The sequence below is a fragment of the Coregonus lavaretus genome (genome assembly GCF_964263955.1).
Source record: "Coregonus lavaretus genome assembly, chromosome: 3".
NCBI classification, from domain to species: domain Eukaryota; kingdom Metazoa; phylum Chordata; class Actinopteri; order Salmoniformes; family Salmonidae; genus Coregonus; species Coregonus lavaretus.
The window spans coordinates 56,115,970-56,134,185 of record NC_139990.1 but is presented as its reverse complement, the minus strand read 5'-3'; the positions used below and the strand labels follow the sequence as shown (position 1 = coordinate 56,134,185).

Sequence of the window (18,216 nt, the reverse complement as noted above, 5' to 3'; positions counted from 1 at the left end):
ACAAGCGCAATCTTCAAGGAGTTGGGCATTCAAGGAGATGGTCTGATGGGAATTGGTGATGTCATCGGCCTCCTACCTTGCTTGAGGAACAATAGAGGAGCAATAAAGAACAAAAGAGGAAATGTCCCGTCCCTTCCCGTCCCCTCTGATCTTCTCCTCCAATGCGTTTTGAGAAGGAGGCTTATTTAATTGAGATCTTCCCTATATATTTTTCCTGTAGGCTAGCTGATGATGATTATGTTGATGATGACAAACAATTATAGGTTATGTCTATTGGTGCTTTCAAGATAACTGGGAACTCAGAAAAGAACGAGGTCAAATCATGACGTCAGTGATTTTCAGGTAGGAAAGTCAGAGCTTTAGAAAGACACCCGAGTTTCCGCCTTGGAATTCCGAGTTGGATGAACGTTCAAAAATATTTTTCCCAGTCGGAGCTAGTTTTTTCCCGTCATGAACGCACTGAAGTCGGAGATTTCCGAGTTCCCAGTTGTTTTGAACACGGCATATAACACAACCATGCATGGTTCACTGTCTGTATGGGCGATACAAAACCAGGCATTCATTCATGAGACAAATTACATTTCAGTTTATTTTATTCAATAATCTTTTATTAAAAGGAAATAGAATTGATACAAAATATATATCAAATAGTACATACAACATAACACTACAAAAGCTCACAAAAATGTATAGGGAATTTAAAATAAAATAAAAATGTTCTATAGCCTAAACAAGTCCATATGCCATCAAGGATGAGTAGTGGTTATACTGTTAATGTGTGAAGGAGTGGAAGCAAGAGAACAAATTCCCTTTAGCTGTAACCTTTGTCTTCGGATAGCCACATAATACTATAGATTTGGGTGAAGATCAAAGGACAGGGTCAAAATAAAGACAATAAAACAGTACAGAATGGAGGGATTAAAATACTAATCAAAGCATTGTGAATATGTATGGATGGATAAATGGTTTTCACTAATACAGTTTGCAAGACTTATTCCCAACAGGCCTTTCGGGAAAATGCTTGCAAGAAAAATGTGTAGAGTCAAACACAATTCAAGGATTACCGGTAAGAATCATGCCTTTTTTTTTTGTCATTTAGCAGACGCTCTTATCCAGAGCGATTAGGGTTAAGTGCCTTGCTCAAGGGCACATCAACAGATTTTTCACCTAGTCGGCTCGGGGATTAGAACCAGCGACCTTTCGGTTACTGGCACAACGCTCTTAACCACTAAGCTACCTGCCGCCCAAGTTTGCAAATACTGAACAAAACCCACACATTTGTCCAAAAAAATCCACTCAACTAGGTACATGCTTTGGATTGGATTTAATCTCTGATTTTTCAACTAGAGTTTTCATATTGGATCATCAGTTATTATGGTAGGCATACATACTACTATATTTGGTTTAAACAAAACAAAACAAACTTTATATCTCTGTACAAATTGAACATTTTCACTCAGTCTTTGCACTGGGTTAATCTCTAAGTGGTAACTCCTCTAGTGTAGTGAGATGTCCAACCACAACAATTTACATAAGGTCAAGAGCCAGAAATAAGCCAGAAATGGTTACTTTGTCCACATATTTCACTGGAGATGAATACACACATGGAATGACTATGTCACACATGTAAAGCATCTGTAGATTATCTGAAGACCATGATTTAGTTCATGAGGCACATTCTTCTAGAAACTGTAGTATAAAAACACATGCTCCACACAGATTTACAGGAAAATAAGTTTATGAGGAGAGTCAGCAAAATTGAAAATTGCTTATGTAACTATTTATAGATATACTGAAATAAACATTGTAATGGAAATGGAATGAAAAGTAGAGTAGCATACTGAGTGTATTGGTAGTGAGACCCTCCTGTCTAATGCAATTACTTTAACTACAGAGCTGCTATGCTTGCTACTCATTCTTTCATGATGGAATTGTCTACATGCAAATGACATTAACCATTTGAATACAACAATAAAATAAAAATAGTTAACCACCACACTAGATATCCTTGAAGTTCTGATTGTTTGGTGAAACATTTGTGATTTTCAGATTTTCAAGCGCTTAAACTCAGTGTAAAGACTAGTCCAGTGATAGAAAAAAAAATATTTTACATAAATATTGCCAGTGTATATTCTACACACTTTACATATCAATCTACTAACAGAAAAGTATAGCTTTCATAAGTAAATAAACAATACGTCAACCTAAGTGACTGTTTTACAGCAGGGAAATGCATCCGTTGGTCTGAAGAGCTGCATGATTCTCTAACCTCATTCACCTTGATGTGGCCAGTGATCCAGTAAAGCTGACTGATGTCCAGTAGCTACACCTGTTGGGTCGGTCAGTGAATGGAGCTCTCTAAGACCCTGGTGACCCACCTAGTCTCTTCCTTCCTGTCTCTGTGGTTTGAAGGAAAACTCCTGTCCTCTGGATTTTCTGGACTTTCTGCTGGTTTTCTCTTCTCTCTCTGGTACTTAATCGATCCACTAATATCACTGATTGATCTGAGAGTGTACACATCTGGTATGGTATGACAGGCTAAATCAGTTGCTCATTTGAATGGAAGAACAAAAACCAGCAGAAATTCAGTCCAGCCCCTGAGGACCAGAGTTGCCCATCTCTGCTAGTGTGAAGTATCATAGGAGCCTGCTGGTTGGGCTCAGCAGCTGCTGTCCTTGTCCTTCTTCTCCTCTGGTACCTGGCGAACCAGGTGAGGGACGGAGCCTTTCGCACTGCCGCTGTGAGAGTGGCTTAAAGCCAGGTCCTGTCCACTGGGCACCTGTCTCGTCTCTGATAGTTCACTCCTGGGAGTCATCCTACAAGACAAGTTTGCAAAAACAACCTGTTAACGGTGGAGCGAACAAAACCTTTTTAAGTACGTATGTATAGGTCAGAAAGTACTTGGGCAAAAGGGTGAAAGTATCTGTCTTTACCTTCCCTCTGCGACTCTGTGGAAGCTCTCTGAGCGGCTGCTAACCTTGCTGGAGCTGCCCTTCTTACTGCGTCTCTCTGCCCCCTCTCTCCCCTCTCTCCCCCCAGACAGGGCCTGTCCGCTGGGCTGCTTCTCCCTCTCCCTGTCCCTCTCCCCCAGCCTGGAGCCACGGGTGGAGCTGCCCCTCTCCAGCTGCTCTCTGGCGGAGGCCTCAGACGAGCCCCTGGCCTCAGAGAGAGAAGCCTGGCCCCGGACGGCCTCATGGTTGCCCACTGCTGAGGTGCCGTGGTTGCCGGTGGCTGAGGCGCCGGTGCTGGTGCCCATGGACTTGGAAATTACCTTAAGTTTGTGGGAGCCGGGGTTATAGTGGTTCTTCTTGTGCTGGACACGGCTGTTGTGTTTGAGGAAGAACTCACAGGACTCCTGAAGAACTCTGCGGCTCTCACTAATGGGGCTGGATAGAGAAATATAATTAGAACACAGTATAATTATATCTATTTGCAATCTGTAAATGTTGCATACTGTAAAAACCCAAGTTGCTTCCCAAATGGCACCCTATTCCTTATATAATGCACTACTTTTGCACTAGGGTGCCATTTGGGATACAATCCATGTAGAAAATATGATTTGTTTCAGCAGTTGAGAGACAGGCATTAGTGAAGTGTTCATACTCTTTCTTCCTGGTCCTGTTGAAGAAGAAGGCCCATTCTGAGCAGGTCTTCTTGCTGCTGACCCAGAACACAGCTGAGATCCCAACCACCAGGGTCATCAGGTATTTAATCAGGAATAGGGACAGGTCCGGACGATCAGACTCTGTAGTCTGAAACACAACATTGTATTATAAACCGGGTTGTTTGAGCCCTGAATGCTGATTGGCTGAAAGCTGTGTTTTTTTTTTACAGTTCTAATTACGTTGGTAACCAGTTTATAATAGTAATAAGGCACCTCAGGTTTTGTGGTAAATGGCCAAACCCTTAGCCGTGGAATATTAGCCATATACATTTACATTTGAGTCATTTAGCAGATGCTCTTATCCAGAGCGACTTACATTCATCTTAAGATAGCTAGGTGGGACAACCACATATCACAGGCATAGTAAGTACACATTCCCTCAATAAAGTAGCTATCAGCAAAGCTAGAAAGAGGGTGGTGGGGGGAGGTGTCAAGGGAAATGGTGTTGTTTCGGGAATATTTTATTATTATCCTTTTTTTTTGGGGGGGGGGGGGGGGGGTTATTTAAGATACTCTTTGAAGAGGTAGGGTTTCAGGTGTTTTCGGTAGATGGGAAGGGACTTTGCTGTCCTAGCTTCAGGGGAAAGCTGGTTCAAACATTGGGGTTCCAGGAGAAAGAAGAGCTTGGACTGGGCTGAGCAGAAAATGCCCTTCCGTAGGGGTGGGAGAGCCAAGAGACCAGAGGTGGCAGAACAGAGTGCTCGGGTTGGGGTGTAGGGCCTTGAGCATAGGTAGGGAGAGGCAGTGCGCCGTAGGCAAGCACCATGGTCTTGTAGTGGATGCAAGCTTCGTCTGGAAGCCAGTGGAGTGTGCTGAGGAGCGGGTTGACATGGGAGAACTTGGGAAGGTTGAAAACCAGGTGGGCTGCAGCGTTCTGAATAAATTGCAGGGGTTTGATGGCACAAGTGGGGAGCCCAGCCAACAGCGAGTTGCAGTAGTCCAGACGGGAGAGGACAAGTACCTGGATTAGGACATGCACCGCTTCGTGTGTGAGGTAGGGTTGTCCTCTACAGATGTTGTATAGTACCACACCCCCTCGTGCCTTATTGCTTAATTAGACCATTTCCATTTAAACATCTGGCAAATATCATCGTACATTCTACTGTGGCTGAAAGAAGGCATAAGAACAGCACTGATTTTTAACATCTATTAATGTTTGATGAATTTTGCAGCGGCATATCTTCATAGAGATATCAAATTATTATGAAAATGTTCTAGTGCTAAGCGTGTGTGTTACCTTGTGTGAGCAGGGGATGCTGTACTCCTGGCAGCGGTCATTGATCCAGGTTTTTTCCCAAGTGGAGCGCTGGCTTTGTTCATAGATGTAACACCCCTGCAGAGTGACCAGGGGCACCAGGTACAGACCACTGAACACCCCGATACGGATCATAAACTTCTTCAGCTTCTCCTGGTTCCTCTCATCGTGCTGGATCACCTGACGCACGTTATTGAGCGACACGATCCCAGCCAGCAGCAGAGACAGCCCCACCACCACCCCGATACACATCGGCACCAGCACAAAGTACCGCAGCGCGTCCAGATCATAGAGCCCCACGAAGCACACGCCGCTGATGTTATCTCCCTCCACCTTGTTAAGAGCCAGTAGCATGACGGTTAGTGCTCCGGGGATCCCCCAGGCGACAGAGTGGAACCACACCGCCTTCTTCTCGATGGCCTCGCAGCTCCACTTGGGCCCGGCGGCCAGGAACCAGGTGATGGTGAGGATGACCCACCAGACGATGCCGGCCATGGAGAAGAAGTAGAGCAGCATGAAGAGTAACGTACAGCCTTTACTCTGGGAGCCGAGCACCACCGTGTCCATGGCAGCCGGGTGCACCGCCTGGGATGAATGAATGAATAAATTGATTAACGAATGAATGACTACTTTTATGTCCCATAGAGAAGTTTGCTAGGAAAATAAGAGGTATACCTGGCATACATATAAAACATCACAATACATAGCTACATAACTTCATCACAGGACATACACTACCAGTCAAAAGTTTGGACACACCTCCTCATTCAAGGGGTTTTCTTTATTTTTTACATTGTAGAATAATAGTGAAGACATCAAAACTATGAAATAACACATATGGAATCATGTAGTAACCAAAAAAGTGTTAAACAAATCAACGTATGGGTGGTCCTCTGTAGCTCAATTGGTAGAGCATGGCGCTTGTAACGCCAGGGTAGTGGGTTCGATCCCCGGGACCACCCATACGTAAAAATGTATGCACACATGACTGTAAGTCGCTTTCGATAAAAGCGTCTGCTAAATGGCATATTACAAAATATATTTTATATTTGAGATTCTTCAAATAGCCACCTTTTGCCTTGATGACAGCTTTGCACACTCTTGGTATTCTCTCAACCAGCTTCACCTGGAATGCTTTTCCAACAGTCTTGAAGGAGTTCCCACATATGCTGAGCACTTGTTGGCTGCTTTTCCTTCACTCTGCGGTCCGACTCATCCCAAACCATCTCAATTGGGTTGAGGTCGGGGGATTGTGGAGGCCAGGTCATCTGATGCAACATTCCATCACTCCTTCTTGGTAAAATAGCCCTTACACAGCCTGGAGGTGTGTTGGGTCATTGTCCTGTTGAAAAACAAATGATAGTCCCACTAAGCCCAAACCAGATGGGATTGTGTATCGCTGTAGAATGCTGTGGTAGCCATGCTGGTTAAGTGTGCCTTGAATTCTAAATAAATCACAAAGAGTGTCACCAAAGCACCCCCACACCATAACACCTCCTCCTCCATGCTTTACGGTGGGAAATACACATGCGGAGATCATCCGTTCACCCACACCGCATCTCACAAAGACACAGCGGTTGGAACCAAAAATCTCCAATTTGGACTCCAGACCAAAGGACACATTTCCACCGGTCTAATGTCCATTGCTCGAGTTTCTTGGCCCAAGCAAGTCTCTTCTTCTTATTGGTGTCCTTTAGTAGTGGTTTCTTTGCAGCAATTCAACTATGAAGGCCTGATTCACACAGTCCCCTTTGAACAGTTGATGTTGAGATGTGTCTGTTACTTGAACTCTGTGAAGCATTTATTTGGGCTGCAATTTCTGAAGCTGGTAACTCTAATGAACTTATCCTCTGCAGCAGAGGTAACTCTGTGTCTTCCATTCCTGTGGCGGTCCTCATGAGAGCCAGTTTCATCATAGCGCTTGATGGTTTTTGTGACTGCACTTGAAGAAACTTTCAAAGTTCTTGAAATGTTCCGTATTGACTGACCTTCATGTCTTAAAGTATTGATGGACTGTCGTTTCTCTTTGCTTATTTGAGCTGTTCTTGCCATAATATGGACTTGGTATTTTACCAAATAGGGCTATCTTCTGTATACCCCCCTACCTTGTTACAACACAACTGATTGGCTCAAACGCATTAAGAAGGAAATAAATTCCACAAATTAACTTTTAAGAAGGCACACCTGTTAATTGAAATGCATTCCAGGTGACTACCTCATGAAGCTGGTTGAGAGAATGCCAAGCGTATGCAAAGCTGTCATCAAGGCAAAGGGTGGCTATTTGAAGAATCTCACATATAAAATATATTTTGATTTGTTTACCACTTTTTTGGTTACTACATGATTCCATATGTGTTATTTCATAGTTTTGATGTCTTCACTATTATTCTACAATGTAGAAAATAGTAAAAATAAAGAAAAACCCTGGAATGAGTAGGTGTGTCCAAACTTTTGACTGGTACTGTACATCACAAGACATGGGATGTAATGGGATGTATCCCAAATAGCACCCTATTCCCTACATAGTACAATAATTTAGACCAGGGCCCATATGGATCTGGGGGCTCTGGTCAAAAGTAGTGTACAATATAGATTGGGTGCCATTTCAGACACAGATATAAACAGACCTTGTTGCAGGATGCATTGTTCCCAAGCAGGAAGCCAATGAAGTAGATGAGCGACACGAAGCTGTAGCACACGGCATAGAAGATGATTGGCCGTTCGGGGTAGCGGAAGCGTTTGACGTCGATGAGGAAGGTGAGAAAAGTGAAGAGCGTGGCGCAGAGGCAGACGATGGAGCACACCCCGATAAAGGTCTTGGCGAACTCGATCTCATGGGGCTTGAAGTACATGTTGGAGCAAGGGGGAGCACAGTCCCCGGCACCCAGGAACGTGGATCCCTGGCCGGGCCGGGTCTTCAGCTGAAGGGGGCACCAGAAGCCCATGTCCCTCTTAGCAGACAGAGAGGTCTTGGGTGTGGTCAGTCTGGTTGGTGGCAGAGCTGAGCCATCTGGAGAGTAGAGGCAATCCTCCAATCTAGAGGAGAAAAGTTGGGTAAAGAGTCAAGACCATAACTAAATACCATTTCAAAACTTAGTGCTGATAAATGTAATAACTGGTCAACTAGCTGTTAGCAAGCAGTTTATAAACGCTTACTATTTGGTCATCTGAAAAATGTCACGCATGTGCCTTTTCATCTATAAAACTTGGCACAGTACAACACGCCTATGTATGTAACAGATGTTGTGGTTCAGTGAACCGCGCACACGTGATGAGTAACCTTGCCTGAGACCTGGAGAATTGCGTTCAACCCAGTCAGTCACATCTACCTGTCACAGTGCAGCTCCGGAGGCCAGGTAATGCCGAAGGTGCTGATGTCCTTCCTGCAGTCTGACCTCACTGTCACACACAGGTCACGACATGGCCGGATCACCTTGGTGTCCTCAGTGCATGCTGGGATAAAGGCCTGACACAGGAAGTGATGTACGTCTGGAGAGCAGCGCAGGTTGACCAGCGGCATGAAGGGCTACGGAGACAGAGGAGGTAGGGAAGGGGAGAAAGCAAGAGAGCGAGAGAGAAAGGGAGAGAAAGAAGGAGAGAGAGAAAGGAGAGAGAGAAAGAGGGAGAAAGGGAGAGAGAGAAAGAGGGAGAAAGGGAGAGAGAGAGAAAGGGAGAGAGAGAAAGAGGGAGAAAGGGAGAGAGAGAGAGAAAGAGGGAGAAAGGGAGAAAGGGAGAGAGAGAGAGAAAGAGAGATAAAGGGAGAGAGAGAGTGACCGAGAGAGAGAGAGATACATTCAGATTTTTATGGTTCAAGAACATACTGTAAATACTAGGGTTGCAAAATTCCGGTATCTTTCCCTAAATTCAAAGGTTTTCCAGAAGTCCTGGTTGGAGTTTCTGGATTTCTGGTTTATTCAAACCTAATTCCAGGAATATTTCAACTAGGATTTTGGGAAAACCTGGGAAAGTTACCGGAATTTTGCTACCCTACTAAATACCAGTACTGTGCTCCTGTCCCTGTAAGGGTGGAGCTGAACAAATGGTCAGACATGTTTTTAATCCAACAACCAATATTGAGTTCAACTAGATTCATTTAGACATCACAACAGTTTGTAATTAAAAAGTCAGTCAACGTGAGGTTAATTCTTTCAATCAAGGCCACAATACAGTACATGAAGGTCCCTTGCCATGGGCAAATCCATAAATAGAATCGTTTTATTTTCCTGTACACGTGACTTGGTTGGAAAAGCTAAAAAGGCTACTCTACATAAGAGGCTGTAATGCACTGTATTATGGTGCCACACAAAGGATTCCTTTCAGAGGCTGTCTCATATTCTTCCGTTTCAACAGATTTTAGTATATGGGGGTGGGCATCAGGAAATGACTCTGGGACTGGTTGGAAACCAGGAGTCAAGAGGGATGTTGACTGGAATGGACAGAACTGTTGGGCTTCTGCTCAGTATCCATTCCATCACACTAAAGCTGCTGCTCTGCTCTAACAATCGTTAAAGAGTTCACAGTGATTTCTACCAAAGTATGAAAACATATCTTTCCAAAGCATTAATGGTTATTTTTGGCATTGTTTTGTCACGCTAAACAGAGTTTATCCAAATAAACAGATCTTGTCAAAGTAATGACCATATCACAAAAGCTTAAGATACCATCAGTAACGACTGCCACAAATCATTCCCAAAACAATTATAACTGTATCCTTCAAAGATTACAGACTGTATCATGTGGCCATCTTAATCTAAGGGCCACTTGCTTTGGATCAGATACACCATGTTATCAAACATTCCTGTTCCGCTTACAAATGCAGTTATGCAGAAAGAACTATGACTGCTGGCGGCAGTAAATCCAGCCGATGTTTACAGTGTATAAGCCACATTTCCCCCTCAATCCCACCATCAACACAGGGCCAACCTAACAACCCCACTATTCAATGTTCTCTCCCTGACTGTTTCCCCAGCTCCAGGCTGGCAGCAGCCCAGATCTAGATGGGGCCTGGGGAACTCGCTCTCCGACTGTATGGCTCCTTGTTTCACTTCTTTGGAGGTCCCAAACTCCATCTCAAAGAGCTCTTCTTAGTCTACAATCTGCCGTTTCGTGTATTTGTCTGTGGAGCCACTGTAAATTGGAATACATGTGGAGTGTATTGGAATTGGGGCCTCTGTATGTTCTCATTTAAAAGCATGATCCCTCTACTGTAGATTTCTACCAAAGGTCACTCGACTATGGATAATAATGACTCAATTAACCTTTTACTGCAGTGGGCTAAATCAGGGTCACACTTTGAAACCAAATTATACACCTCACACACATGGTAATGGACTTTAAAAAAAGAAGAAACCTGTACCATGTCAGATATAGAGTTGAAATGAATTCATCACAGAAGACTGAAATATAACTAAACCATTTGACACAGAAACACCAGATTTTCTGCAGTTGTTTTTTAAACTATGTTTATTAATTATTAAATTATGAAAATATTAATAACATTTCACCCATGAGGCCACTAGACAGCGATTTGGTCATTTGAAAGAAAGGGCTACACAATATAGCATCCTAATTTCAAAATGCATTGGTTGAGTTTGAAATGTATACTAAAAACATATGCTAGTTCTTCACTCGCTGCTATTTTGGTCAGTTTCCTTACAGGTGCCTGAAGTGTTACTTTTAAGCTGCCAAACACTAGTAGAATATTGGCACATTGACATGGTAACAGGAACAATGTCCCTAAAGGAAAGGGCTAGTCCTCCATCTGGAAAATCATATCGAATAACACTGAACAGATGAGCAACAGGAAAGTCAACTTCATAACAATACCTAGATCCCCATTATGGCACACTTTCCAACATGCCATTTGGTCAGATTGACTGTCAGCAGTAGGCATTGTATGCATCTATTACTATAGATACCTAACACTGACACTTTGAAGTGAAGTGAAGGAGTGAGAGACAAAGAAAGGAAGAGAGGGGGGAGAGGTAGAAATAGAGAGAGAGAGAGAGAGAGAGAGAGAGAGAGAGAGAGAGAGAGAGAGAGAGAGAGAGAGAGAGAGAGAGAGAGAGAGAGAGAGAGAGAGAGAGAGAGAGAGAGAGAGAGAGAGAGAGAGTACAGTGTGGAAGGAATGCTGGCTAGTCTTTGTGTGAGGCTGGGTGTGTCTACCTCCCCTTCCTCTCCTAAATCAAAGGCCGCCCCACACAACAAAGTACCCAGAGTTCCCTGTGGCTCCCTGAGGTTGTCCTGAAATAAGAGGAGCACCTCAGCTTGATAGATAGACACCACACAAAGAGTCCTCCAGCATTCTCTCTGTCTGCTCCACACTCATTTCAATCGAGTACAGGCTTTACTGAATGAACCATAAAGACTGAATGAAATATGACATTTTATTAAATAGTTTGGGGAATGGCCTTGTCTCCGAGAGAATATCATAAAAGCCAGATGATGTGATGGCAGGTTGCCAGAGGATACCGACCCTACCGTTACGCTTGTTTACACTGAGGTCGGAACGCAATCATGGTTACTTTAAGACACTGTGGAGCCGGCGTGAGATACGGGTTGGAAAATGTACCTCAATGCAGGGATGGGATATGCCACTGTAGTCTGAATTTTACCTTTATCCAGACTGCTCCATCAAGAAGATTGAAATACTGCTAGTTTTTCCACCATACTGATACATCGAGAAGATTGAAATACTGCTAGTTTTCCCAAAAAACTGCCTTTTTCGTTATCATGCTAGCTAGCAGCAGCCACAGCAGTCATTATGGAATGAACAACAAAGGGGCTGATTGGCTGACACTGCCATTCCAAAATGGCTGTGGTGGCTACTGCTAGCTAGCATGAGGACGAAAAGGGCAGTTTTCTGGGAAAACTAGCAGTATTTCAATCTTCTCGATGTATCAGTGTGGATACAGGTAACATTTGGAGTACAATCTCAAGGCGAAAGAGAACATTCACACGGTAGTGCATCCTCTTCTGAAGTTCAGGTATATCCCATCCCTGCATTGAGTTACCTTTTCCAACCCATATCTTGCGCCGGCTCCACTGTGTCTTAATGTAACCATGACTGCGTTCCGACCTCAGCGCAGCTCAGTGTAAACAAGCATAACGGTATCTTTTGGCAATGATGGCAGGTAGCCCTATGTGGGACTGCTGGAATTTTCCTGTGATGTCAAGCAAAGAGGCACTGAGTTTGAAGGTAGGCCTTGAAATACATCCACAGGTACACCTCCAATTGACTCAAATGATGTCAATTAGCCTATCAGAAGCTTCTAAAGCCATGACATCATTTTCTGGAAATTTCCAAGCTGTTTAAAGGCACAGTCAACTTAGTGTATGTAAACTACTGACCCACTGGAATTGTGATACAGTGAATTATAAGTGAAATAATCTGTCTGTAAACAATTGTTGGAAAAATTACTTGTTCATGACACGAGTCCTATATCGACATAACCTGAAAGGCCGCTCAGCAAGGAAGAAGCCACTGCTCCAAAACCGCCATAATAAAGCCAGACTACGGTTTGCAACTGCACATGGGGACAAAGATCGTACTTTTTGGAGAAATGTCCTCTGTTCTGATGAAACAAAAATAGAACTGTTTCGCCATAATGACCATCGTTATGTTTGGAGGAAAAAGGGGGAAGCTTGCAAGCCGAAGAACACCATCCCAACCGTGAAGCACGGGGGTGGCAGCATCATGCTGTGGGGGTGCTTTGCTGCAGGAGGGACTGGTGCACTTCACAAAATAGATGGCATCATGAGGAAGGAAAATTATGTGGATATATTGAAGCAACATCTCAAGACATCAGTCAGGAAGTCAAAGCTTGGTCGCAAATGGGTCTTCCAAATGGACAATGACCCCAAGCATACTTCCAAAGTTGTGGCAAAATGGCTTAAGGACAACAAAGTCAAGGTATTGGAGTGGCCATCACAAAGCCCTGACCTCAATCCTATAGAAAATGTGTGGGCAGAACTGAAAAAGTGTGTGCGAGCAAGGAGGCCTACAAACCTGACTCAGTTACACCAGCTCTGTCAGGAGGAGTGGGCCAAAATTCACCCAACTTATTGTGGGAAGCTTGTGGAAGGCTACCCGAAACATTTGACCCAAGTTAAACAATTTAAAGGCAATGCTACCAAATACTAATTGAGTGTATGTAAACTTCTGACCCACTGGGAATGTGATGAAAGAAATAAAAGCTGAAATAAATAATTCTCTCTACTATTATTCTGACATTTCACATTCTTAAAATGAAGTGGTGATCCTAACTGACCTAAGACAGGGAATTTTTACTAGGACTAAATGTCAGGGATTGTGAAAAACTGAGTTTAAATGTATTTGGCTAAGGTGTATGTAAACTTCCGACTTCAACTGTACATTCCAAGATTTACACCCATTGGTTGAGAGAGAGGAAGGTGAAAATTGCAAAAGTGAACCCATAGGTTAAACAGCAAGCGTGAGGAATGTGCATTATTGTGCCATGCTTATATAGGCTATAAGGTATTTGGTATTTGGTATTTTATTAGGATCCCCATTAGCTGTTGGAAAAGCAGCAGCTACTCTTCCTGGGGTCCACACAAAACATGAAACATGACATAACACAGAACATTAATAGACAAGAACAGCTCAAGGACAGAACTACATACATTTGTTTTAAAGGCACACGTAGCCTACATATCAATACATACACACAAACTATCTAGGTCAAATAGGGGAGAGGCATTGTGCCGTGAGGTGTTGCTTTATCTGTTTTTTGAAACCAGGTTTGCTGTTTATTTGAGCAATTTCAGATGGAACAGAGTTCCATGCAATAATGGCTCTATATAATACTGTATGTTTTCTTGAATTTGTTCTGGATTTGGGGACTGTGAAAAGACCCCTGGTGGCATGTCTGGTGGGGTAAGTGTGTGTGTCAGAGCTGTGTGTAAGTTGACTATGCAAACAATTTGGGATTTTCAACACATTAATATTTCTTATAAAAAGAAGATGTGATGCAGTCAGTCTCTCCTCAACTCTTAGCCAAGAGAGACTGGCATGCATAGTATTTACATCAGCCCTCTGATATAAATAGGTGAATGACATTCCACACATGGCTAACAGGAAAGAGGAGAAGAAACAAGACGCTATGCTGACGATGATACGTTTGTATTCACTCCCAGTATTCCCGTAGAATAGGAAACAAAAACGAATTATGTTATGCTTACTGGTTGAAGTTAAACGAGCATTCAGCCTTCTGATTGAACTTTTGTAAACTACATTACGTGTAACTAAACACTGTAGCTACAGCGAGAGGGGATGGAAGACCTTCGAGAATACTAAGACACACAAGATACAATACTCAGCTATCCATTAAAAAGATTGCATTTCCTCTACATCTTAGCAAGTTCATAGAGAATGGTTTGAAAAATAGTTATTTTAATACACAATTAACCTTTTGCACCTATTGGATTCATGGCAAACATATGGTAAAAATGCTATTACATATGTAGGATCTTAATTTGATCACCCTGTTGCAGTAGAACTTCCCTGTAATGCAGCTAATATAAAATGTGTTGTGTATTTGAAGTTTAAAAAGGCTTCTGCAGTTTGTAATTTCCAGTTTGAAATTTTAGACATGATTTTCCCTTACAAAAAATGTATCAACCCCTACAAAAATGTCCATTAATTATAAGCCACATAATAATTCTAATTTCATGTTGCTGCAGGATTATTTTCCTGCTGTAGCAAACTGGCTCAAATTAAGATCCTACATCTGTAACAAACTACAAGGTGTTTTTTCCTCTATGCTCCAAGTCTGATGGGAAATCTTAGGGTTTTATCACAGTGAGAAACACTCACCTCCATCCTGCTGGCTGCTATGTCCTGGTCATAGTGCTCCATCATGTTGGGGAAGAAGGTCATGTTGTAGGGCATCCCCAGGCAGCGATGCACCTTGATGGGTTCACAGGTGAACAGACTGTGGGCGTGGCAGCTCCTCACCCCTATCAGTGCCAGGCACACCCAGACCAGCCCGGGTATCATCATGGTGGCAGCCAGGTGCTAGGCTAAACTATTTGTGTATAAACAGCTCTATTTGGTTCAGTGGAAGGATATCTTTATGTTGGAGGCCGGATAACTCTTCATCCACATTCCTCTAGGCCTGCTGGGGTCCTATCCATGGAGACAAAAGGAGTAATGACAGGTAAAACATTCCCATCAGCCACCACGGCATCAGCACGGTGGCACGTTCGGAAGTCCCAAGCTTTAAAAAAGAACAGAGTATAATTTATCTGGTGTGTTTTGAAGGGCAAGTATGGGGTTTGGTTCCAAAGCAATAAAGGTCCAACGCAGCAGTTTTTATCTCAATATCAAATAATTTCTGGGTAACAGTTAAGTACATTACTGTGATTGTTTTCAATTAAAGTGGTCAAAAAGAAACAAAAATAGCTTCTTAGCAAAGATATTTGCTAGGACTGTCTGGGAGTGGTCTCAGTGGGGAGGGGAAAACTGAAACTAGCTGTTATTGGCAGAGAGGTTTGGAACTCTCTTTCTTATTGGTCTATTAACTAATTTACTGCATCACCAGGAAGGCCAAAACAGGCTGAAATTTCAGGTGGTGTTTTCAAACAGCTCTTACACTAAAAGGACATTATCATCATTTTCACAATTTCACAGTATTATTCCAATCTCAAAGTGTGGAAATATGTATAAAACACTGCACTGGGCCTTTAGCATCAATATTTGTAACATCTTACTGATAAACTTGCTTTAGATCATTCATATTGATCTGAGTGGATTATTGCTAGTGAGAAATACATCTGTCCAGTCTCTTCTGCAGTGGTGAATAGATTATGTGGTGGAATTGCACACTGAATTGCAGACTAATTCAACATAAGCATCAGCTTGTTGATACAGGCTTGAAGCTTTAAGTGTCTTGTGAAGTCTGGTATGTAACAATGTCTGATTGGAGCATGCCACGCCATCTAATCTCACACAGGTAATCATTCACAGAAAGCACTGTCTGGAATGCATGCCGTTTGCATTCAATAAGTCTATGATTTGCTGTACTGCAGAACATAAATCACTTTTTCATTTGCTGCAATAGTCCCATGCACTATTGTATGGTTGGTTATTTGTTGTTGTGTTTATGTTTACATGTATGTGTGTGTGTTTGAGCTGTGGAGAGAATGGCTTTAACAATAAACAAATCAATCAAAGCTGATTAAATGATTATTATTATGATTTCACCAAACAATCTAATGTTTTGCTACTGTATCGATTGGCATTTAGCGAACCATGCGAACCACTTCATGACTGTTTCTATCATGTACAGTAGCTTGGAATAGTTTAGCCAACAAAAACCATATTCGATTTCCAAATATCACTGAGAAAAGGCCACTGAATAGTCAAATGTTTTGACTTGGTCACAAATCACACACACTCCAGTCAAATTATTTTAAAAAACATAGATCTTTCATTTTTAAAGTAAAAAATAACTACTTCAGAATAAACCCTATTGTCAAAAGTTGAAGAAAATTACACTGCAGTTACATGGAATACTTAGAAAGAATAGGAATATACATTTCCTTCCTTCGTGTTTTCCCCAAATGGGCATTCGGAAACTCCATTTGTTCCTCATGTCTGGCAGCCAACTTCGTGAAGTGGGACTAGTAAATATCCCTGTCTCCGTGCCTTGGAAAGGGCCTCGATAACTTTCAAATGTAACATTTATTTAGACAAGGACAGAAAAGTCACATCAATTACACTTACCCTTTGGTTGTTAGTTTTTCCTAAATAAAGGGCATCATTCCATAGCAATCCTTTCGGATTTTGCGAAAAAAATTCCAGCGACTTTCAACTATTCTCCGCCCTCTTCTTTCAGCTCCACATCCTGTCTGTCTGCGTGTTCAATACAACACCCCCATACAGTTACAATCCGGGGAAACACTGGCGGTTGTCATTTGCAGGTGCTATTATCAAGCGCAGACGGTGTAGCCACAAACATTATGTATTTTATAATGGTACTATTCAAAATAGATGGATAGTCCTCGATCTCAGATAATACACGCATCATAACGCTGTAACAACTTTGTGCAATTAAATGATGACTTATTATATTTTTCACTGTAAGGGGAGAATTAAAGTTGTACATTAAAGATACAAAATTAACGTTAAAGGGTTGCAGATGAGCTGTTGCGGCTGTGCACTGGCTTTTAGAAATGTCACAAAGAAATGCTGATCATGGTTTTATTATGTGATTGACTGGATTCACCAGTAGATGGCAGGAATGATTCTACGAAGCACAGCCCTACAGTGTATCATATTGTAGCCAACTTTGGGGCCAAAAATTGGTTACAAAATTCTAAATGTCATGCATAGGACTCCTCAGCCATCATCATAATCTTGATGTCTGGAGACATCTTGACACATAAAGTTGAGAAGTCTTGAGTTGAGACACTTAGCCACTAGATAGTAGGCCTATCAGGTTATACAAAAAAATGAGAGGCAGTGCACTACAGTAACTGAAGTCGTGTTTAGGGGGGGTCACATGTTATCAACATGTTATTAACACAATAATAGCCTACAATCTCGGCTCATTCTGTACCTTTTAATTTTGGTCAAAAGTGCTGCCCATTCACTTTTTTCTCAACTGGGGGGATTGGGTCTGGCAGCATAGCACTTGACTTGCCTTCGACAAAGAAAGATTTACTAGAAAACCTTTTACTTGAAAAACACTTATATTCACGCTGTCCCATCAGCTGCTGTTTCTTTCACACAAGTAGTCTGCATCATGTACCCCTATGTGCGCGAACACTGCAACCTGATAATACAACATTAAAGTTGCCTGGCTACCCAAACTCCTTGCTCCGGCGAAACGCTACGCCACGCCCATTGACGTTAGTTTGTAGGAACGATAGAGCAAACATTAAAGTGATGCTCCAGAACTTTTGGATAATTTCAGCCGGTAGTTTTGAATGTGGTGGGCACAAGCCAAAACGGGTCCATGTTTTTTGTGTACTATGTAATCCAATGGTGTACTTCGTCATCCATTTCTTATGATATGTTACATTTTTGCAATTCGTATGATATGTTATGAATCCAATATGTTACAAATTTGTTGTGCTTAAGATCCCGGACTGCATCTTTAACTTTATCACACATGTATTTCACTCTTCTGATTATCCCACTGGATCTTGTCTTGGACTATGTCCTGTTTTCTCTGTCTATGTACACCAACCCTATCATGTTTTCTCACCATTCAGACCTAAATGAAATGTCTTAATCAGCGATATCAGACACTTAAAGATATAGTAAGTCATG

General features: G+C 42.4%; 1 protein-coding gene across 2 annotated transcripts; it reads right to left on the bottom strand.

Moving 5' to 3' along the window:
• Positions 1-595: 595 nt before the first annotated feature.
• On the bottom strand, positions 596-16,792 carry LOC311118899 (frizzled-6-like). 2 transcript variants are annotated; one of them, XM_084157684.1, is made up of 8 exons: positions 16,666-16,792; positions 14,755-15,157; positions 8,249-8,445; positions 7,547-7,955; positions 4,902-5,504; positions 3,604-3,752; positions 2,934-3,386; positions 596-2,816 (listed from the first exon to the last, which is right to left on the bottom strand). In XM_084157684.1, exons 2-8 carry the CDS (start codon positions 14,938-14,940, stop codon positions 2,660-2,662), a joined length of 2,154 nt encoding a protein of 717 aa, XP_084013810.1. In that variant the 5' UTR covers positions 14,941-15,157; positions 16,666-16,792; the 3' UTR covers positions 596-2,659. The 2 variants fall into 2 exon arrangements, with proteins under 2 accessions (XP_084013810.1, XP_084013811.1); XM_084157685.1 differs by having other exon boundaries at positions 14,755-15,066.
• Positions 16,793-18,216: the final 1,424 nt, after the last annotated feature.